This window comes from Lissotriton helveticus, chromosome 12 (assembly GCF_964261635.1).
Source record: "Lissotriton helveticus chromosome 12, aLisHel1.1, whole genome shotgun sequence".
NCBI lineage: Eukaryota > Metazoa > Chordata > Amphibia > Caudata > Salamandridae > Lissotriton > Lissotriton helveticus.
Genome location: NC_136073.1, coordinates 581,159,026 through 581,175,209, shown reverse-complemented (window position 1 = coordinate 581,175,209; position 16,184 = coordinate 581,159,026). Strand labels below are relative to the sequence as shown.

At 44.5% G+C, this 16,184-nt stretch overlaps 1 protein-coding gene across 3 annotated transcripts in view; it reads left to right on the top strand.

The window, feature by feature from the left end:
* The window catches only part of DRC7 (dynein regulatory complex subunit 7), a 323,191-nt gene extending 307,557 nt beyond the window's left edge, over positions 1–15,634 (top strand). For all 3 annotated transcript variants that reach the window (XM_078669530.1, XM_078669529.1, XM_078669531.1), the window contains exons 16-18: positions 303–497; positions 14,642–14,781; positions 15,288–15,634. In XM_078669530.1, the coding sequence (XP_078525656.1) occupies positions 303–497; positions 14,642–14,781; positions 15,288–15,378 (426 nt within the window). In that variant the 3' untranslated portion in view covers positions 15,379–15,634. The remainder of the gene's footprint in view (positions 1–302; positions 498–14,641; positions 14,782–15,287) is intronic.
* The last annotated feature ends 550 nt before the right edge of the window (positions 15,635–16,184 follow it).

The following is a 16,184-nucleotide window of genomic DNA, read 5'->3' as shown; positions in this document are numbered from 1 at the left end:
CAAAACCACAATGAAAATGAACTCAGTGCAGAACATTCCATGCCATCTTGCTGTGTCTGATGTTCAGCAACCGAGCTTAGTCTTTGTAGAAAGTGTCCCCAATTTAGCGGAGTAGTGCAGTTTTACTGACCTTCTAAAAGTAGTCTTCTGTGGTGGAGGCTGTGGTTCAAAGAGTGTAGGTTCTCGCTTCAGGTATAAAGACGTGTTCCAAGCACCACACCGCCTCCAATCATCTTCCCTCAAGATGCTAGCCTGTTGTAGCAGGACAGTAAAGGATTTCATGTTCTGCTTCTATTTCACAGGCAGCCGCCATGGAGGAGGAGCGTGTCCGTAAGGCTATCCTCGAGTTGGATTACTTGGCACCTTTCATGGCAAAGCTGGGTGACCCTGAGAAGCTGACCAAGTGGCAGACGGTGAAGCTGAAGGAGGACTGCCTGGCAGACCTGAAGCAGAGGCTCATTGACAAAGCCAACCTCATCCAAGCTCGCTTTGAGAAGGTAGCCCAAAAGACTTTTGTGTGCTCCAGGTCTTCATCTTTTTCCGTCTCCTCCTCCATTTTATTCTCTCTTCATCCATCCATCTCCTTCCAGAGTGGCAAAGGCTGATCCTTTACATGTTAATTCTCTAACATAGGCTCATGACCCAGCACAGCCTCATTCCAAGCACTTAACTTGTATGTGTCTTGTTCTTTCTCTATTTCCGCCATCATATTACCTCCTCTGTAAGCCCGCTCCTGTAGCTGTCATTCTGAATACCTATTTATTTATCTCTTTCTGGGATTCATTGTAAATGGTTTTAGAAAAGGATATTAATATGGGATTTCAACCAGAAAAGCTATTGTAAACATATCACTAATAGCTATCCAACAGGCTTTAATATGATGAATAGAGGGACCAATTGTTACAATATTTTGAGTGCTATTGCCACTGTAAAGGTGTTGTCGGATAAGAATTCATGAGATTGTGTAAAGGGCCAGTTTGTGGTTTCAAGGTAAACAGTGTTCTTTGAACTTGGTTATTAATGACAAGAGATGATGAAGCTGTACCCTCCCAGGATGGGAACATACAAACTATAACCTTTGTTTTTTGAAGGTTTGGGGAGGCAGTCGTAATTTCTTACCCATTGGTATTTATAGAAAAACATTCTTAAAGAGTTGCCAGTATTAAAATCAAACAGGGCATCTTCAGACGTAACCTTCTTGGAGGTCCATGCGATTTGACTTAATACAGGTAAAGAAGGTACCTGCCAACATCCTTGACTATGGGTTTGGCTGCAGAAGATTGCAACGCCACCAACCTTACTTGGTTTCATTCTCTTGAAACCTCTGCTCATGGTCTTGTGGCTGCAACAAGGGAACAGGTCAAGTAGACAACTGAAGGTTGAAAGTAACTGGTGTTGTCCAACCTGCAGTCCTCATGTTTTAAAAATTAAGGACTGCATTTTGCTTTAACCTTCACATAAACGGAAAACACACCCCAAACCTGAAATGCTTCACACCATGCAATATAAAATAAGAAAACACCTTTTGGAATTTAAATTAAACAGTGAAAGAAAGCTAAATGTTGCACACTTGATACTATAAATGTAGTTTAGCAAAACTATGCAATAAGTGATTTTAAAGAATATACCAAATGTGCCTTTGCATTTCTGAATGGCATACTAAACCAAAACAAAGACTGTGAGCACTTTTGATTTGTGTCCCAAATACTTTGCAGTCGAGGCTTGAAATCTGCACATAAATAGATAGGACAGGACAGTCTTTTTATGTGAGGAGTTGTCCACCTGACTGTGGAGTCTCCACAATCATATCAATACTATACTTAAAAAATATACTTGTAGATTGTGAATCGCAAAAAATAGTAAACATATACCTAAAGTGTACATTTACATTTGTGCATAAGGTCCTATATGTCTAACCTACTTTCCATCCCAATCCTCTTTGAGCTGAGCCCTCATTTCTGCTCCACTTCTCTATGCCTGATCCCTGTCCCTCAGCTTACCTCCCATGTCAGATGTTTGAGGGTTACTTTAGAGATGAGCAACAATAGAGAATCTGCAGGAAAATAGCAGGTTCCCCATTCACACTACCAGTGGTCGAAAAGCTCCATCTGTGGTTTCCATGGTGGCAGATATCCTGTCAGCTGAGCTTCCTACAGGGTCCATTCTCATCGTCACCTCCCTCTCCTCCTCTTCAGCAAGCCACTTCTCCATGGGTTCCAGCTGAGTGCTAAACCACAACTAAAGATTCAATTTCTCCTGCTCCAGTGGACCATGATCCCTCTGCTGGAATGTGCCCCCAAAGACCTCATTTGCTGGGAAGTAACCCTTCCATGTGTTGCACCTCTGTACTGTGTGAATCCTTTAGACTCCTAGTTGGTGGTTAGGAAGCTGTGCCTCAACCCTTCCTGGGTGTGCGCAAGATGATTATTAGTCCTGTTCTGGTTCGAAAGCTGCATCTTCCTGTGGGTTGTGGCTCAACCTCCCTGAGATTAACCTAATAGACTCATACACTTGGTGGGTTAGTAAGCTACATATTGTAGGTTCAAGTGTACTGCTTCAGGGTGGTCATCAGAGACATACTCCATATTTGGTGGTTAGGAAGCTGTGCTTTCTAGTACTTCAGTCACTCCATGCACCCATAATAAAGCTTTGGGCTTTTGAAGCTGCGCATTTCAGTGGGGTTTGTCTCTGCAGCTCCTGGAAGGACATTATAGGCTCATGTGTGTCTTGATGGATTGATGTCACATCATCCAGGTGGCCCCCATAAACTCATATTATTCTTGATCAGGTAGAAAGCTAGGCTTTCTAATCGTTTGCTCCTTCAACACTCCTGGGTAGACCTCATATGGAGTAAAGCATCTTGTGCTTGACCAAACCAGTAACCAACAATCTACCAATCCATGACACACATTGTGATAGCTTCTTACCGAAATCAGAAAAAATGTTAAGTATGATCTGTATATGCAAATATGACTATATCTCTCATCTACCTAAATAAATCACCTCATACCTAAGCACAGCCACAAGATTACCTTACACTATACAATTGGAGCACCCCTCTGAACCTCAGAAACAACACCAGTGTGGTATACGCCTATGCCATTCACTAAACCTACTGTCTACCAGCAATGCACAACAACTGAAGTAGCTATTTACTCAACCCCCTGAAAGCATATTGGTGCCTCATCAGGGGTATGAGACTGAACGGGCCTGGCCCATCAGTTCTAGACCCACTCTAGAGACACAAACCAATGGTTCTTTTTCGCAGCATAAAAGTGTAAGGGGGAGAAAATCGTTAGTACACAATCAATTAGCCAATAACTCTGTAGGATACATAATAACTCGCGGACCACTAGATAAAGTTAGTTAGTTTATTACAAAGCTATCAATAACTGGAGATAGAGACACCTCAGCAAGAGGGTGTAGAAATACAAAGTAATTAGCTTGAAGCCAAATCTATGCATCCAATTTAGACTGTGCAGCATGAACAGAGCTATTAATTGAAGACGTAGGACACCGAAAATCAGGAAGCATGAGTCCAGGTTCCCCTGTATCGAGGGTTGATGGGTAAAAAGTATTAAATCTATCCCACTCTAGTGCTAAAATGACATCCCCTTTAATCATGTTCAGTGGAAAGTGAGAAAGGTGTCATTGCGCAGAGTCTTCCTAAGAAGTCTCTCCACCATCGATGGGTCAGGTAGCATAAAGCCACTATCGCAAAGAAAGAGCTCACTCTCCGAAGGCAAGAAAGAAATGGGCACTTTCACTAGTTCCAACAATCTATTTTACACAGGTAACATTCCCAGGATGCACCTCGCATCACACCATCCACTCTGGGTGCAGCTTTGGACTTACTTTTCCACGGTGTTGTCCATGTACCTTCTTTGTAACAATTGGTCCTTGGCTCCCATGCCTTCTCACAAGTGAAACCGTCTCTGTCTTTATCACCTCCAACTCATGCAATTTTCTCCTTTCCTTGCCTAGCTACTAAAACAAAGACATTACTTTACCTAAAGAATGTTTCCATACCTGCAAAGGAAACATGAGAAAAAAACAGACTCTGCAGCCCACATGAAATTCAACTATTAGTCTTAAAGCGAGAGTTTTCAGGGACTTGCATTTCAGGCCTACAACTTTAGCTAACATAAGATCGTGTCAATTTCAGCCACACAATTTGCATAATCGGTATAGCATTTCAACGAATACATTTATTTGCTAATAGAAAATCTCATTTGTCAAAAACATCTATTATGTGATTAGTGTCAGCTTTACAGCATAAGTTTTACATATTAACGTTTTCTGCCGGCTACATTTATTTCCTACGTTAATTCTCCATGAGAGTTATCCATAAACTAAAGTACGTCATATAATTGCGTTAATACGTTTCACAGTTCTAACTCCTCATGTTAACATAATTTGCAAAATTATATGCAAATGCATTCTACACATGCTTAAAATGCACCCCTACAAAAAAAAAAATTCTGCTCTATCAAGACACTAAACAAATCCTGCAATACAAAAGAAGAGATGAATTGCATCTGGTTGTGCTAGCAATAATCTACACCTAAGTGGACAATTTCATGCCACTGCTCACAAAGGAGGGTGTGTGCTATCACGTAGTATCCATTACAGGTTAAGCAGTTTTCCACTTGAGTACTAAACCTTCTTTGATGATTTGCATGTTTGCATCAAACTAATTTTTATAAAGATACCCTGTGATGGCAGACTACCCTCTGATAGGCCGAGTGCTACCACATTTGTTAGGGGGACTACTAAGAGTAACATTGATTATATACTGGTCTCAGTTAATTCCTGGGCCACCATACATGATATCCAAATTGAAGTCAGAGAAGATAGCGACCACCTTCCATTATGCCTAAGAATAGCTGGCACTCTCATCTAACCCTCAATTAGGAGAACCAGTGATAATGATCCTTTCCCTACTCAACCCCTAATCAGTAACAATCGAAGATCACCGAAATGACCATCAATAGTGGGTAAGGTTGAGATTATGACAAATATATACAAAACCTTTGCAGAAGTTATCCTCCCTTACATTAAATTGCCCTCTGAGAAAATTCCTATAGTTAATTTACATCAAACCATGATAGAAAAATTTAAACTGATCATGACAAAACCATCTAGATGCGAGGAGATGGGATAAGCAGAGATATCCAGTTGTCCCAACCAGTGGTATAATAAGGCTTGTCGAAAAACAAAGATGGAGCTGATAATGGCAGCTAAATCCAACAATATAGAGGCATTGAGAGACAAAAGGATGACATATAACAAGTTATTAACAGAAACAAAGAGAGATTGAGATGACAGCATATGATCAGATCTGATTTTAGCAGCTAAAACAAAGGACCATGCAGACTTTTCGGGCTTAATAGCCAAAGGGAACAAAACAGGGAAAAGTAGCTTGGATCTTTTTTGGACCCATTTCACGAAACTTTATGTTGAGACCACTAGTGAAACAACAAACACACATTGCAGACATACGCAAACTATCCCTATATTTACCAAATTGGCACAAAACCATACCCCTCTATTTCAATAGGTGCCAAGAGGGAAAAAGAGAGTCAGGGTTGCCCTCCACTCACAAATCATCAATACAACAATAACCTTGTCTCTGGGACAGATCACATATCAATTCTTTTCAGCAGAAAGAATGTCTCCTATACATTTCTTCTGCTTCAGCATCTTTCTTATTAACCTTTTTTTTTGGAAGTGCTGTATTATGTATTGCCCATTATTTTATAAAATTATTTTCAACCCTCCCCCTTTACAAGAAAAAAGGGAAGAATTTCCAAAAGACAGTCAACCAGAAAACTCAGCCCAGTACACAAGTTGTGCAATACATCAACAAGTGTGAAAAAAATTTGAAAGGACAAAAATGACCCCTCACGGGCGCACCACCATCGGGGTATCTGGCAGGTACTCACCAGATTGGGCCCCTTTTCTCATCATAGGCAGTAATTTTATTGTCCCAGAAAAAGAAAAGAAGGAAAAGAAAGAGTGTCCAAACAAAGAAACATGTATAAAGTGCAAGGGAGCGATTATCTCACTCCGCTAGTGACAAAGTGGTTAAAATCAGCAGGCACAACTCTCTCCAAACTTTATTCTTAATTATTAGGTGTGATCTGTTGAATTAAAAAGGTTGGTAGCTATCGTCGCATACCAATACCTATTGCCAACATGTTTCTCTGCCTCGACCAATTTACGGCAGATTCTTCAGGGCTTAACGATTTGCCACAGCACCAATGTTGGAAACTTCTTTCTCTTGGACTGTCAAATTGGAAATGTTAAAAGAAAGAACACACATCTATTAAAAACTCCCTCACTGACTCTCTCCAGATTCATACTACATAGTATCCGTGCTGTTTAATATTTATTTACCCTCTGTCAGCTCACACATCTCATACCCGCTGCAGAGTAAATGATTGTGAACACGAACTCCTAATTTAAGTCCTTTTTCCAAAACGGCCACACGATTGTTTTATCAGTCTGTAAAATCAAAATAAAATGTCACCTGATCACTTAGATGTTTCAGTGGTATCTACACACATACATGACCAAAACCATACCCCACCATGACTTGCTACCCTGAGTCCTTAATAGGTAGATATACACGGCATAATGGTAATCCTATGTCAATAAAGTTTGCCCCTTAAAAAACACGCTGACCAACTAATGCGCAGCTCGAATACTGTTCCGGGTTTAAGAAACACAGGAATAGTAGCACTCATATGGTATAGCTCCGCTTATGTTAAAAACGGAAGAAAATCCTTTTAATTCAAGATGCCATGGATGGTGGGTGTTCTGAAGGTGAAGTGGACGCAACGATGGTCGGTCCATGGGAGTTCGGTGGTGTGGCTGAAGGTGATGGAGTTTCCTGTAGTGAAGAGGGGGTCGAGGGTGTGTCCTGCTGAGTGTGTGGGCTCGGTCACGATCTGGCGGAGTCCAATGTTGTGGAGGTTGTCCAGGAGGGACGTAGTGGCCGCCATTAAGTAGGGGTCGGGGAGGGCTGGACAGCTGGGAGGCGGGAAGGGGAGCTGGATTGGGCCGGTCGTGCTGGGGGGGGAGGGGCCGCGGGGGCAGCAGCGGCGGGGAAAGGTAAAGGGAGGAAAGAAGGGATAAAGACAAAAGGGAAAATAGGCAGAAATAAGGCACAAAAGAGCAGAAAAGAGCAGAAAGGTGAAAGATAGAAAGGTAGAAAGATAGAAAGGGTAAAAAAACGAGTGAAAACGAGAGAAGGAGCAGAGGGAGAGAAAGGGAAAATGGGCAAAAATAAGGCACAAAAGAGCAGAGGTGCAGAAAGGTGAAAGATAGAAAGGGGAAAAATACGAGTGAAAACGAGTGAAGGAGCAGAGGGAGAGAAAGGGAAATGGGCAGAAATAAGGCACAAAAGAACAGAGGTGCAGAAAGGTGAAAGATAGAAAGGGGAGAAAAACGAGTGAAGGAGCAGAAAGAAAGAAAGGAGACAGAGGTCCACTGGACCACCAGGGATGAGGCGCAGGGAAACCTGCGGGTGGAGGAGGGCCTCGATCACCAACACTCAAGAGTGCAGGGGCAGGGGCACCTCACTTAATGGTGGAGCTGCGAGGGTGGGAGAGCAATTTCACTGACTATGAGTCAGTGGTCTTGCTCGCCTGTCCCCGCAGTGGCCGCCATTAAGTAGGGGTCGGGGAGGGCTGGACAGCTGGAAGGCGGGAGCGGGGAGGGGAGCTGGATTGGGCCGGTCGTGCTGGGGGGGGAGGGGCCGCGGGGGCAGCAGCGGCGGGGAAAGGTAAAGGGAGGAAAGAAGGGATAAAGACAAAAGGGAAAATAGGCAGAAATAAGGCACAAAAGAGCAGAGATGCAGAAAAGAGCAGAAAGGTGAAAGATAGAAAGGTAGAAAGATAGAAAGGGTAAAAAAACGAGTGAAAACGAGAGAAGGAGCAGAGGGAGAGAAAGGGAAAATGGGCAAAAATAAGGCACAAAAGAGCAGAGGTGCAGAAAGGTGAAAGATAGAAAGGGGAAAAATACGAGTGAAAACGAGTGAAGGAGCAGAGGGAGAGAAAGGGAAATGGGCAGAAATAAGGCGCAAAAGAACAGAGGTGCAGAAAGGTGAAAGATAGAAAGGGGAGAAAAACGAGTGAAGGAGCAGAAAGAAAGAAAGGAGACAGAGGTCCACTGGACCACCAGGGATGAGGCGCAGGGAAACCTGCGGGTGGAGGAGAGAAGAAGAGAAAGAAGTTTCCAACATTGGTGCTGTGGTAAATCGTTAAGCCCTGAAGAATCTGCGTAAATTGGTCGAGGCAGAGAAACATGTTGGCAATAGGTATTGGTATGCGATGATAGCTACCAACCTTTTTAATTCAACAGATCACACCTAATAATTAAGAATAAAGTTTGGAGAGAGGTGTGCCTGCTGATTTTAACCACTTTGTCACTAGCGGAGTGAGATAATCGCTCCCTTGAACTTTATAAATTGTTCTTTGTTTGGACACTCTTTCTTTTCCTTCTTTTCTTAACTGGGACAATAAAATGACTGCCTATGATGAGAAAAGGGGCCCAATCTGGTGAGTACCTGCCAGTTACCCCGATGGTGGTGCGCCCATGAGGGGTCATTTTTGTCCTTTCACATTTTTTTCACACTTGTTGATGACGTATTGCACGGCTTGTGTACTGGGCTGAGTTTTCTGTTCGACTGTCTTTTGGAAATTCTTCCCTTCTTTCTTGTAAAGGGGGAGGTTCGAAAATAATTTTACAAAATAATGTGCGATACATAATACAGCACTTCCAAAAAAGAAATGTTAATGAGAAAGATGCTGTAGCAGAAGAAATGTATAGAAGACATTCTTTCTGCAGAAAATAATTTATATATGATCTGTCCCAGAGACAGGGTTATTGTTGTATTGATGACAAAACCATACCCTACAATTCAGCATAGAGGAAACATTGACAGCTATAGATGCTGTCATGTCAGAGAAAGCTCCAGGCCCCGACAAAAGTCCAAGTGATCCATTGAAGCATGATAAAGCAGTATGGGGCCCGTTTGTTAATCTTCTATGCAATGCCGTGGCAGCAGGAGTGCCACTGCCAGAGTCTTGGAAGGGGGCTGAAATTATCCCAATTTTCAACAAGCATTGGAAATGCAATAGGTCTCGCAGCATTAGAGTTAGTGCTTTTAGAATTGTTTATGGGTTTTTTTTGTAAATCTTTAGCATTTTTGTTTCCTGTAGCCAATGCTAAAGAATTACAAAAAAAAAAGCCATAAACATTTCTAAAAGCTCTAACTCAAATTCTCCGAGACCTATTGCACTGTGTGAGGGTGAGGGGTTGAGGGTGAGTGAGGGTGAGGGTGGGTGAGGGTGAGTGAGGGTGAGTGAGGGGTTGAGGGTGAGTGAGGGTGAGGGGTTGAGGGTGAGTGAGAGTGAGGGTGAGTGAGGGGTTGATGTTGAGGGTGAGGGGTTGAGGGTGAGTGAGGGTGAGTTGGGGTTCACCCAGAAACCCCAACTATGAACACAATTCCCTGAAAAAAAGCTTCATCAAGGTACCATGCGTGTATCCCATAGGCATGCGCAACATGAAATACTGATCGCATGCGCACAGCGTGATTCGAGGGAGGAGGCTACACTGTGATGAACTACTCTTTCAGACAAGCGCGCAAATATACTTTACTCTTTTGCACCTGCGCACAGCTTAAGACACTGCTCACCTAGCCCTGTATGGACGGAATATAAGTGGACAGGGCCCCGAGGTTTAATTTAATATAAACTCGAGACTCCGGTGAAGTAAAATGTAACTGTTAAAAACATAATGAAACTTATACAGATCCAAAAATCTAAAACACCGATTGAATCCAGAGGAAAACATTTGAAGCTGACGACAACTGAATCGCTTTTGGGACGACTCTCAAGACAGACCCATTAGGTGTGTTCTCCCGACACCCATTATACGTGTTGATACACAACGAACTAACTGAGCACGAGCTTTTTGGTTACATTAGTTTGTCAATATACCGTTTACAGGCAGAGCAGATTAAAGAATGATACAGACTAAAAGAATGCCGTACAACACGGGTATCCTTGACTCGAGCTCCAGCTACAGCTAATGTTTTTCCTAATTGGAACGTGACTTTATTTTACCTTTCTGTCACATTTGTTTACAGGTAGTGGTGTATAATGTAAAATATCCTACCTATTGAGAGGGAATTCAATTCTCGTCTTGTCTCGAACAGACTGGGGGCAGGGGAGGGGGCGGAGCGGGGAGAGGGAACAGACGGAGGGAAGGCCAGATAAGGGGAGGGGGGAGGAGAGTAGGAGGAGGAGAGTAGGGGAGGCACGGCCTAGCGGCCGTGCAATCAAGAAGTGAGGGGGCGGGAGAGTAGGCAAGGCAGGCGGCTGGGGGGAGGGGGGAGGAGAAATGCGACGCGACATGGCAGGCAGAGAAAATGGGGAGGGGGCGGATCCGGAGGTGCGTCGTGACACTCGTGAGGGGGAGTGGAGAAGGAGGGGGGAGTAGAGTAGGGGAGGCACGGCCTAACGGCCGTGCAATCAAAAAGTGAGGAGGCGGAGCTGGGGGAGGCTGTGACAGAGAGAGCAGGCAATGCAGGCGGCCATTATACGTGTTGATACACAACGAACTAACTGAGCACGAGCTTTTTGGTTACATTAGTTTGTCAATATACCGTTTACAGGCAGAGCAGATTAAAAAATGATACAGACTAAAAGAATGCCGTACAACACGGGTATCCTTGACTCGAGCTCCCGCTACAGCTAATGTTTTTCCTAATTGGAACGTGACTTTATTTTACCTTTCTGTCACATTTGTTTACAGGTAGTGGTGTATAATGTAAAATATCCTACCTATTGAGAGGGAATTCAATTCTCGTCTTGTCTCGAACAGACTGCGGGCAGGGGAGGGGGCGGAGCGGGGAGAGGGAACAGACGGAGGGAAGGCCAGATAAGGGGAGGGGGGAGGAGAGTAGGAGGAGGAGAGTAGGGGAGGCACGGCCTAGCGGCCGTGCAATCAAGAAGTGAGGGGGCGGGAGAGTAGGCAAGGCAGGCGGCTGGGGGGAGGGGGGAGGAGAAATGCGACGCGACATGGCAGGCAGAGAAAATGGGGAGGGGGCGGATCCGGAGGTGCGTCGTGACACTCGTGAGGGGGAGTGGAGAAGGAGGGGGGAGTAGAGTAGGGGAGGCACGGCCTAACGGCCGTGCAATCAAAAAGTGAGGAGGCGGAGCTGGGGGAGGCTGTGACAGAGAGAGCAGGCAATGCAGGCGGCTGGGGGCTTGTGCACGCGCTTTGAAGCTCATTGCGCATGCGCATTGAGCTTCAATTTCTCGTGCACTGCAAGGAATCGCCACGATTCCTTGCAAGTTGGATAAAGAGTGGATAAGCCCCCATAGTCTCGCAAGCTCGATGCGCATGCGCATCGACAGGCGAGACCTAAAAAGGGGTAGCGTCAAGAACCAGTAAACTATCGCCCCATACTCTACAAAAGATCTATGCAAGACAGCTATTATCAAAATTGAACAAATGGATTGAGAGAAATAGTATTTGAACACAATACCAGGCCGGGTTTAGAGCTAGAACTAGCACAGTTGATCAGGTTTTTAGACTTCTTTGTTTGGGTTGGAAATATACAGTTTTTAAGAAAGGTCATCTGTACATAGCTTTTATTGATCTGAACGCGGACTTTGATCTGATTCCCGGAAACTCGCTTTGGAAATCCTTAAAAGTACAAGGCGTACCCGAGGACCTACTTACCCAAAAAATGAGATTATATGAAGATCATTTTGCAAAAGTTAGATGGGGTCCAAGGGGAGAACTAACAGACGCAATCCCCATAAGGAAGGGTGTCAGGCAGGGTTGCGTGTTGGCATCTACCCTTTTCTCATTATTTGTAAATGACGCCCCTAAATACTTATTAGGATGTAGCTGTGATTCACCAAAGCTAGGAGGGGTTCCCGTTGCGGCACTTTATTTGCCGATTACACAATTTTAGTTTCACAAACTCCAAAAGGCCTCCAAAATTTGCTAAACACGTTTAGTAATTACTGCGCGACTAAAGGCTTAGAAATAAACTCCAGTAAAACAAAATACATGGCAGTAAACCCACACAAATAATTTAAAAAGAATATCACTCTTTTAGAGCAGAAGTTAGAATGTGTGCCGAATTTTAACTATCTAGGTATTACATTAGAAACAAATCTGACACGGTTTTCCCAATTGCAAAACGGCAGATCTATTATAATTCAAAATGCAGTCCCAATACTAAAAAAACACAAGAACAGTATTACTAAGGCTGTTTCCTCTGCATTGGAAATCTACAATCACAGGGCCCAGTCTGCTGCCCTATATGGAGCTGAACTATGGGGGGGTCTCTTGTAAGAACACATTCGTGGGGGAAGAAAATAAGTTTCTTAGAACCTTACTATGCCTCCATGTAAGGACATCCATGATTCCCATTACCATTGATTTAAATGTAAAGCGCCTAGATCCTCAAGCAATCTTAAGACCACTGCTATTCTGGGTGTTTAAGGTGTTTTTGCGTCATGTATCAGTGCAAACCTTTCACAAAGTGGCTTTTAAATAGTTCTGCAATGCATGTGTGCCTTCCGTCGACTACGTCCTTTGACATGGACTTCAGGGGCCGCATTACACATTCGGCACATTTTCCTATATTGAGCTAGGTGCACCTTTAAAAGGTGCCCGGGCGCAATGAAGAAAAATGGGCCACATTATGGGGAGTGCATTGCCCCAGGGCAGCCTCAAACTTGTGCTGCCCTAGCTGCAGCGCATTCACATCAAATACGGAGCGGCTGCTTTGCAGCCTCTCTGTGTTTCACTGTGCATGTGGCAACCCGCCTGCACATTTAAAGGGGAATAGAGATCCCCTTGCAGGTGGGTGCAGTCAGTGACTGCACCCACCTACAACAGGATATCTGTGGGGGTCCTCCTTTACTCCCAGGAGAGGGCTGCCCTCTCATCTTTTAGGTGGTGCACTGTCAGTGTGCCTCCTCAGGGCTCCTTTGCCTTTGCGCCCGGGTTGGTAATATGGCACGGGTGCAGAGGCAAAAGTGTTCCCTCATTTGCATGGGCCACGCCCCCATTCAAATGAGGGAATGCCACCTGCAGATAGCGCTGGCTCTTTATGTGCACCAGCGCTATTGGTATTACAGAAGGGGCCGCACAAGTGCCTGCGGCCCCTTCTGTAATATCAAAGTGCCCCGGGGGCATTCAAAGAGGGCGCAAACGCCTGTTACGCCCCCGGGGCACTTTATGTAATACGCCCCCAGATGTCAATGACTGAAGATAATGTTGGTCTCTTTGGGATACAAAGTTCCTGGATCTGAGCAACGTTCACTCTTTGATGTGCTCTTTTTTTCTTTCAACTGAGTAGAAAAGGCAGCTGCAATCTGACCCATGTCTATTGACTGAGCCTACTTGTGCCAACATGGATGATATCTCTGGAAGATATTTCTGGAAGAACTGAGAGATCTGGTGACTTAGATTTAACATAACCAGCTGTCGTGGCTATGTGTGTTCCACATAAGGGGCTCTTCTCTAGATCCTCGCTTTTGCCTCCTTCAAAAACATTTCTTATGGCTCACCACCCAAAAGGGCACTTCAAATAGACAAGTGATTTGCCATCCTAGTACAAAAGACGTTCCTTCAGTGATTTACTTTCCCTCTCTTGTTGTACAAATGCTGTGGTGCTAGGTCCCCGAAGTCCCATCTGATAGTGCAAAAAAACTGGATATGACTAAAATCTTTTTAACGCTTGACTTCTGGTGATAGTTTCTAGGATCAGAAACTTAGCGCTTGATTGTGACTTTGGTGCACTTCCACCAGCTCTCTGCCAGCATGGCGCGGCTGGGCCAAAGCTGCGCAATGACCGCCCACCTGAGTACCAGTTTTTCCTCATACAGGCAGATGGTCCTTTTGCCATTCCCACGGCGGTGCCCTGGAAAAGAGCACCACACTAAGAGCGGCAAACATGTTCCAGTACAGCTGTGCTGGAACTGGGGGGAATACAGACAGGGAGGCACATGTTGTGCCCCCCTGAATATATTCCCATTGCGGGGAAGGCCTGTGGGCCCTGTAGGGTCCACTTTATTCCTCCACTGCCAGCCTTTTCATTGCGGGGCTCCCGCCATGAAATGGCTGGTGGAACCCGAACTATGCTGAGCGAGCCTGCACCAGTACCCGCTCAGCATATTGCATTGAACCTTCTATGCACCACGACCAGAGAACTGTGGCTCCCTGGTGCAGGTGGTGGTCCTCCACCACTACGACTACATGTAGTCGTAACAAGGTGGACGGTGGATCACCACTGCTGTGCCAAGGCAAGTGCGGCAGAATCAAGACCGCCACACTCATAATCAGCCCCCTAGTCTTTAATTCAACAAGCCTTCTTTCTGTGTGCTGGAAAGCCTTAATTTTGTCTTCTATATAAGGCAAAAGTGATCTGTGATGGAAACACATGACTCTTGCACAAAAAGAAATACTCCTTTTTCATAAACGTGAATACTAAGCTGGATGTTATGCCTCGCTCATTTGTATTCATCTTGTCACTTCTTTACTTTCAACCTTTCCTCAGCTTCTCCTTACGTTGATCCTGTGTTGATTGATTTCTCCACACATACAGGAGACTGGGGAATTGCAGAGGAAACAGCTGTGGTACCAACAGAACCAGATGTCCATGTCCAGGGAGGATGAGGAAGCATATCTGACATACTGCGGTGAAGCTATGTTCCGGATCCACATACTGGAGCAGCGATTGACCAAGTAAAGATAAAAAGTGGACTGCCGCACATCTTGTCTTCCTGCTAGAGCTCCCCTCACCCCCACGCACCTGCATCTACCTACTGTTCCTTCGCTATTGACCCATCGTGGAAACACCACTTCCCCACCCATGACTGATTGTCCCTCCTACTACAGGATTACGCCTCTAACCCATCTCCTATCAGTGCATTGACTCTTCACTCTCACACATTGCGTATATGTACAAATTAATGGCTACACGTTTACATTTCACACTTTTAGTTTCAATTTTTTAGATGTGAAAGACTCATTTTCTTTAACCCAAAATATCCAATCTGCCATACCTCTTGGATCTCACACACAGTTGAATCCCGGATCTATATTTTTACGTAGGGATGTGTGATCTGTAAAAACTCTCTCCTAAAGATGCTCACCCTACCCTCCACCCCACGCTTTGATTTTATTATTCTTTTTCCTTTTTAAAATGGAATCCAGCACTCACTCCCCTCTTTCATCTTTTCTCATTTCAGACACAAGGAAAGGGCTCCTTTGCAATATCTGGCACTAGAGGAAAAGCTGAACAAGGACCAACGACTATTTGAACATCTCCTGATGGACTGATGCCAGCCACCAGGCACCACAACTCTTGGAGCTTTCCTGGAATTACCCTACGCAAGCTACAGAGACCTCTTAGAAAAATCCACTGCACTTCATGCCTTTCATCTCCTGTCGGCCAGTGTTTTTCGTGGTCCATGCTGCAAGTTCACCGCGCTCCTGTAGCATGGATGGTCAAATCAGAAATGTTGCACCGACATTTCACCTATGAACTAAAACAGAGACAATAAACCTATTGAGGGTGTTTCTATGTTGTTCAAAATCAGTGATAATATCAGCTTTTTTATATAGCGCTTTATCCATCACTTTTGCTGCTTCGAAGTGCTGCAAATAACTGATGTCACCAGTACCCAATTTATGGTACTTGATTTTTACTGAAATGTTCGATAGATGGAAGGTTGAGCTGGGCTTGCCGGGAGCTCTAAGTACCAGCACCCCTCCTCCCCGGCCCCCCACCACCCCCAGGCAAACTACCTAGAATAATAATGATGCATCATGTGCATGCTCCATTATAAAGTGGACCTCCTTGTAGTGGCGAGGAAAGAGGGCTAAAACTCTACAATGGTAGTTCTGTCTTCTACTACCTAGTTTTCAATGAAGAAATACAAAAAAGAGAGAACCCTCAAAAACGTCAGACACAGATTGACAGAAAGCATCACTCCATATGTGTTATTGCCCCAGGGAGACTGTGTTTTGATGTTCAAGACAAAAAGGACTTCTTTAAAAAGCCTGACGACACCCTCCATCATGTTGTTATGTTGAGACATCCTCCTTAAAGACAAGGAGATCTTCTGCATTCCTGCAACTCACAG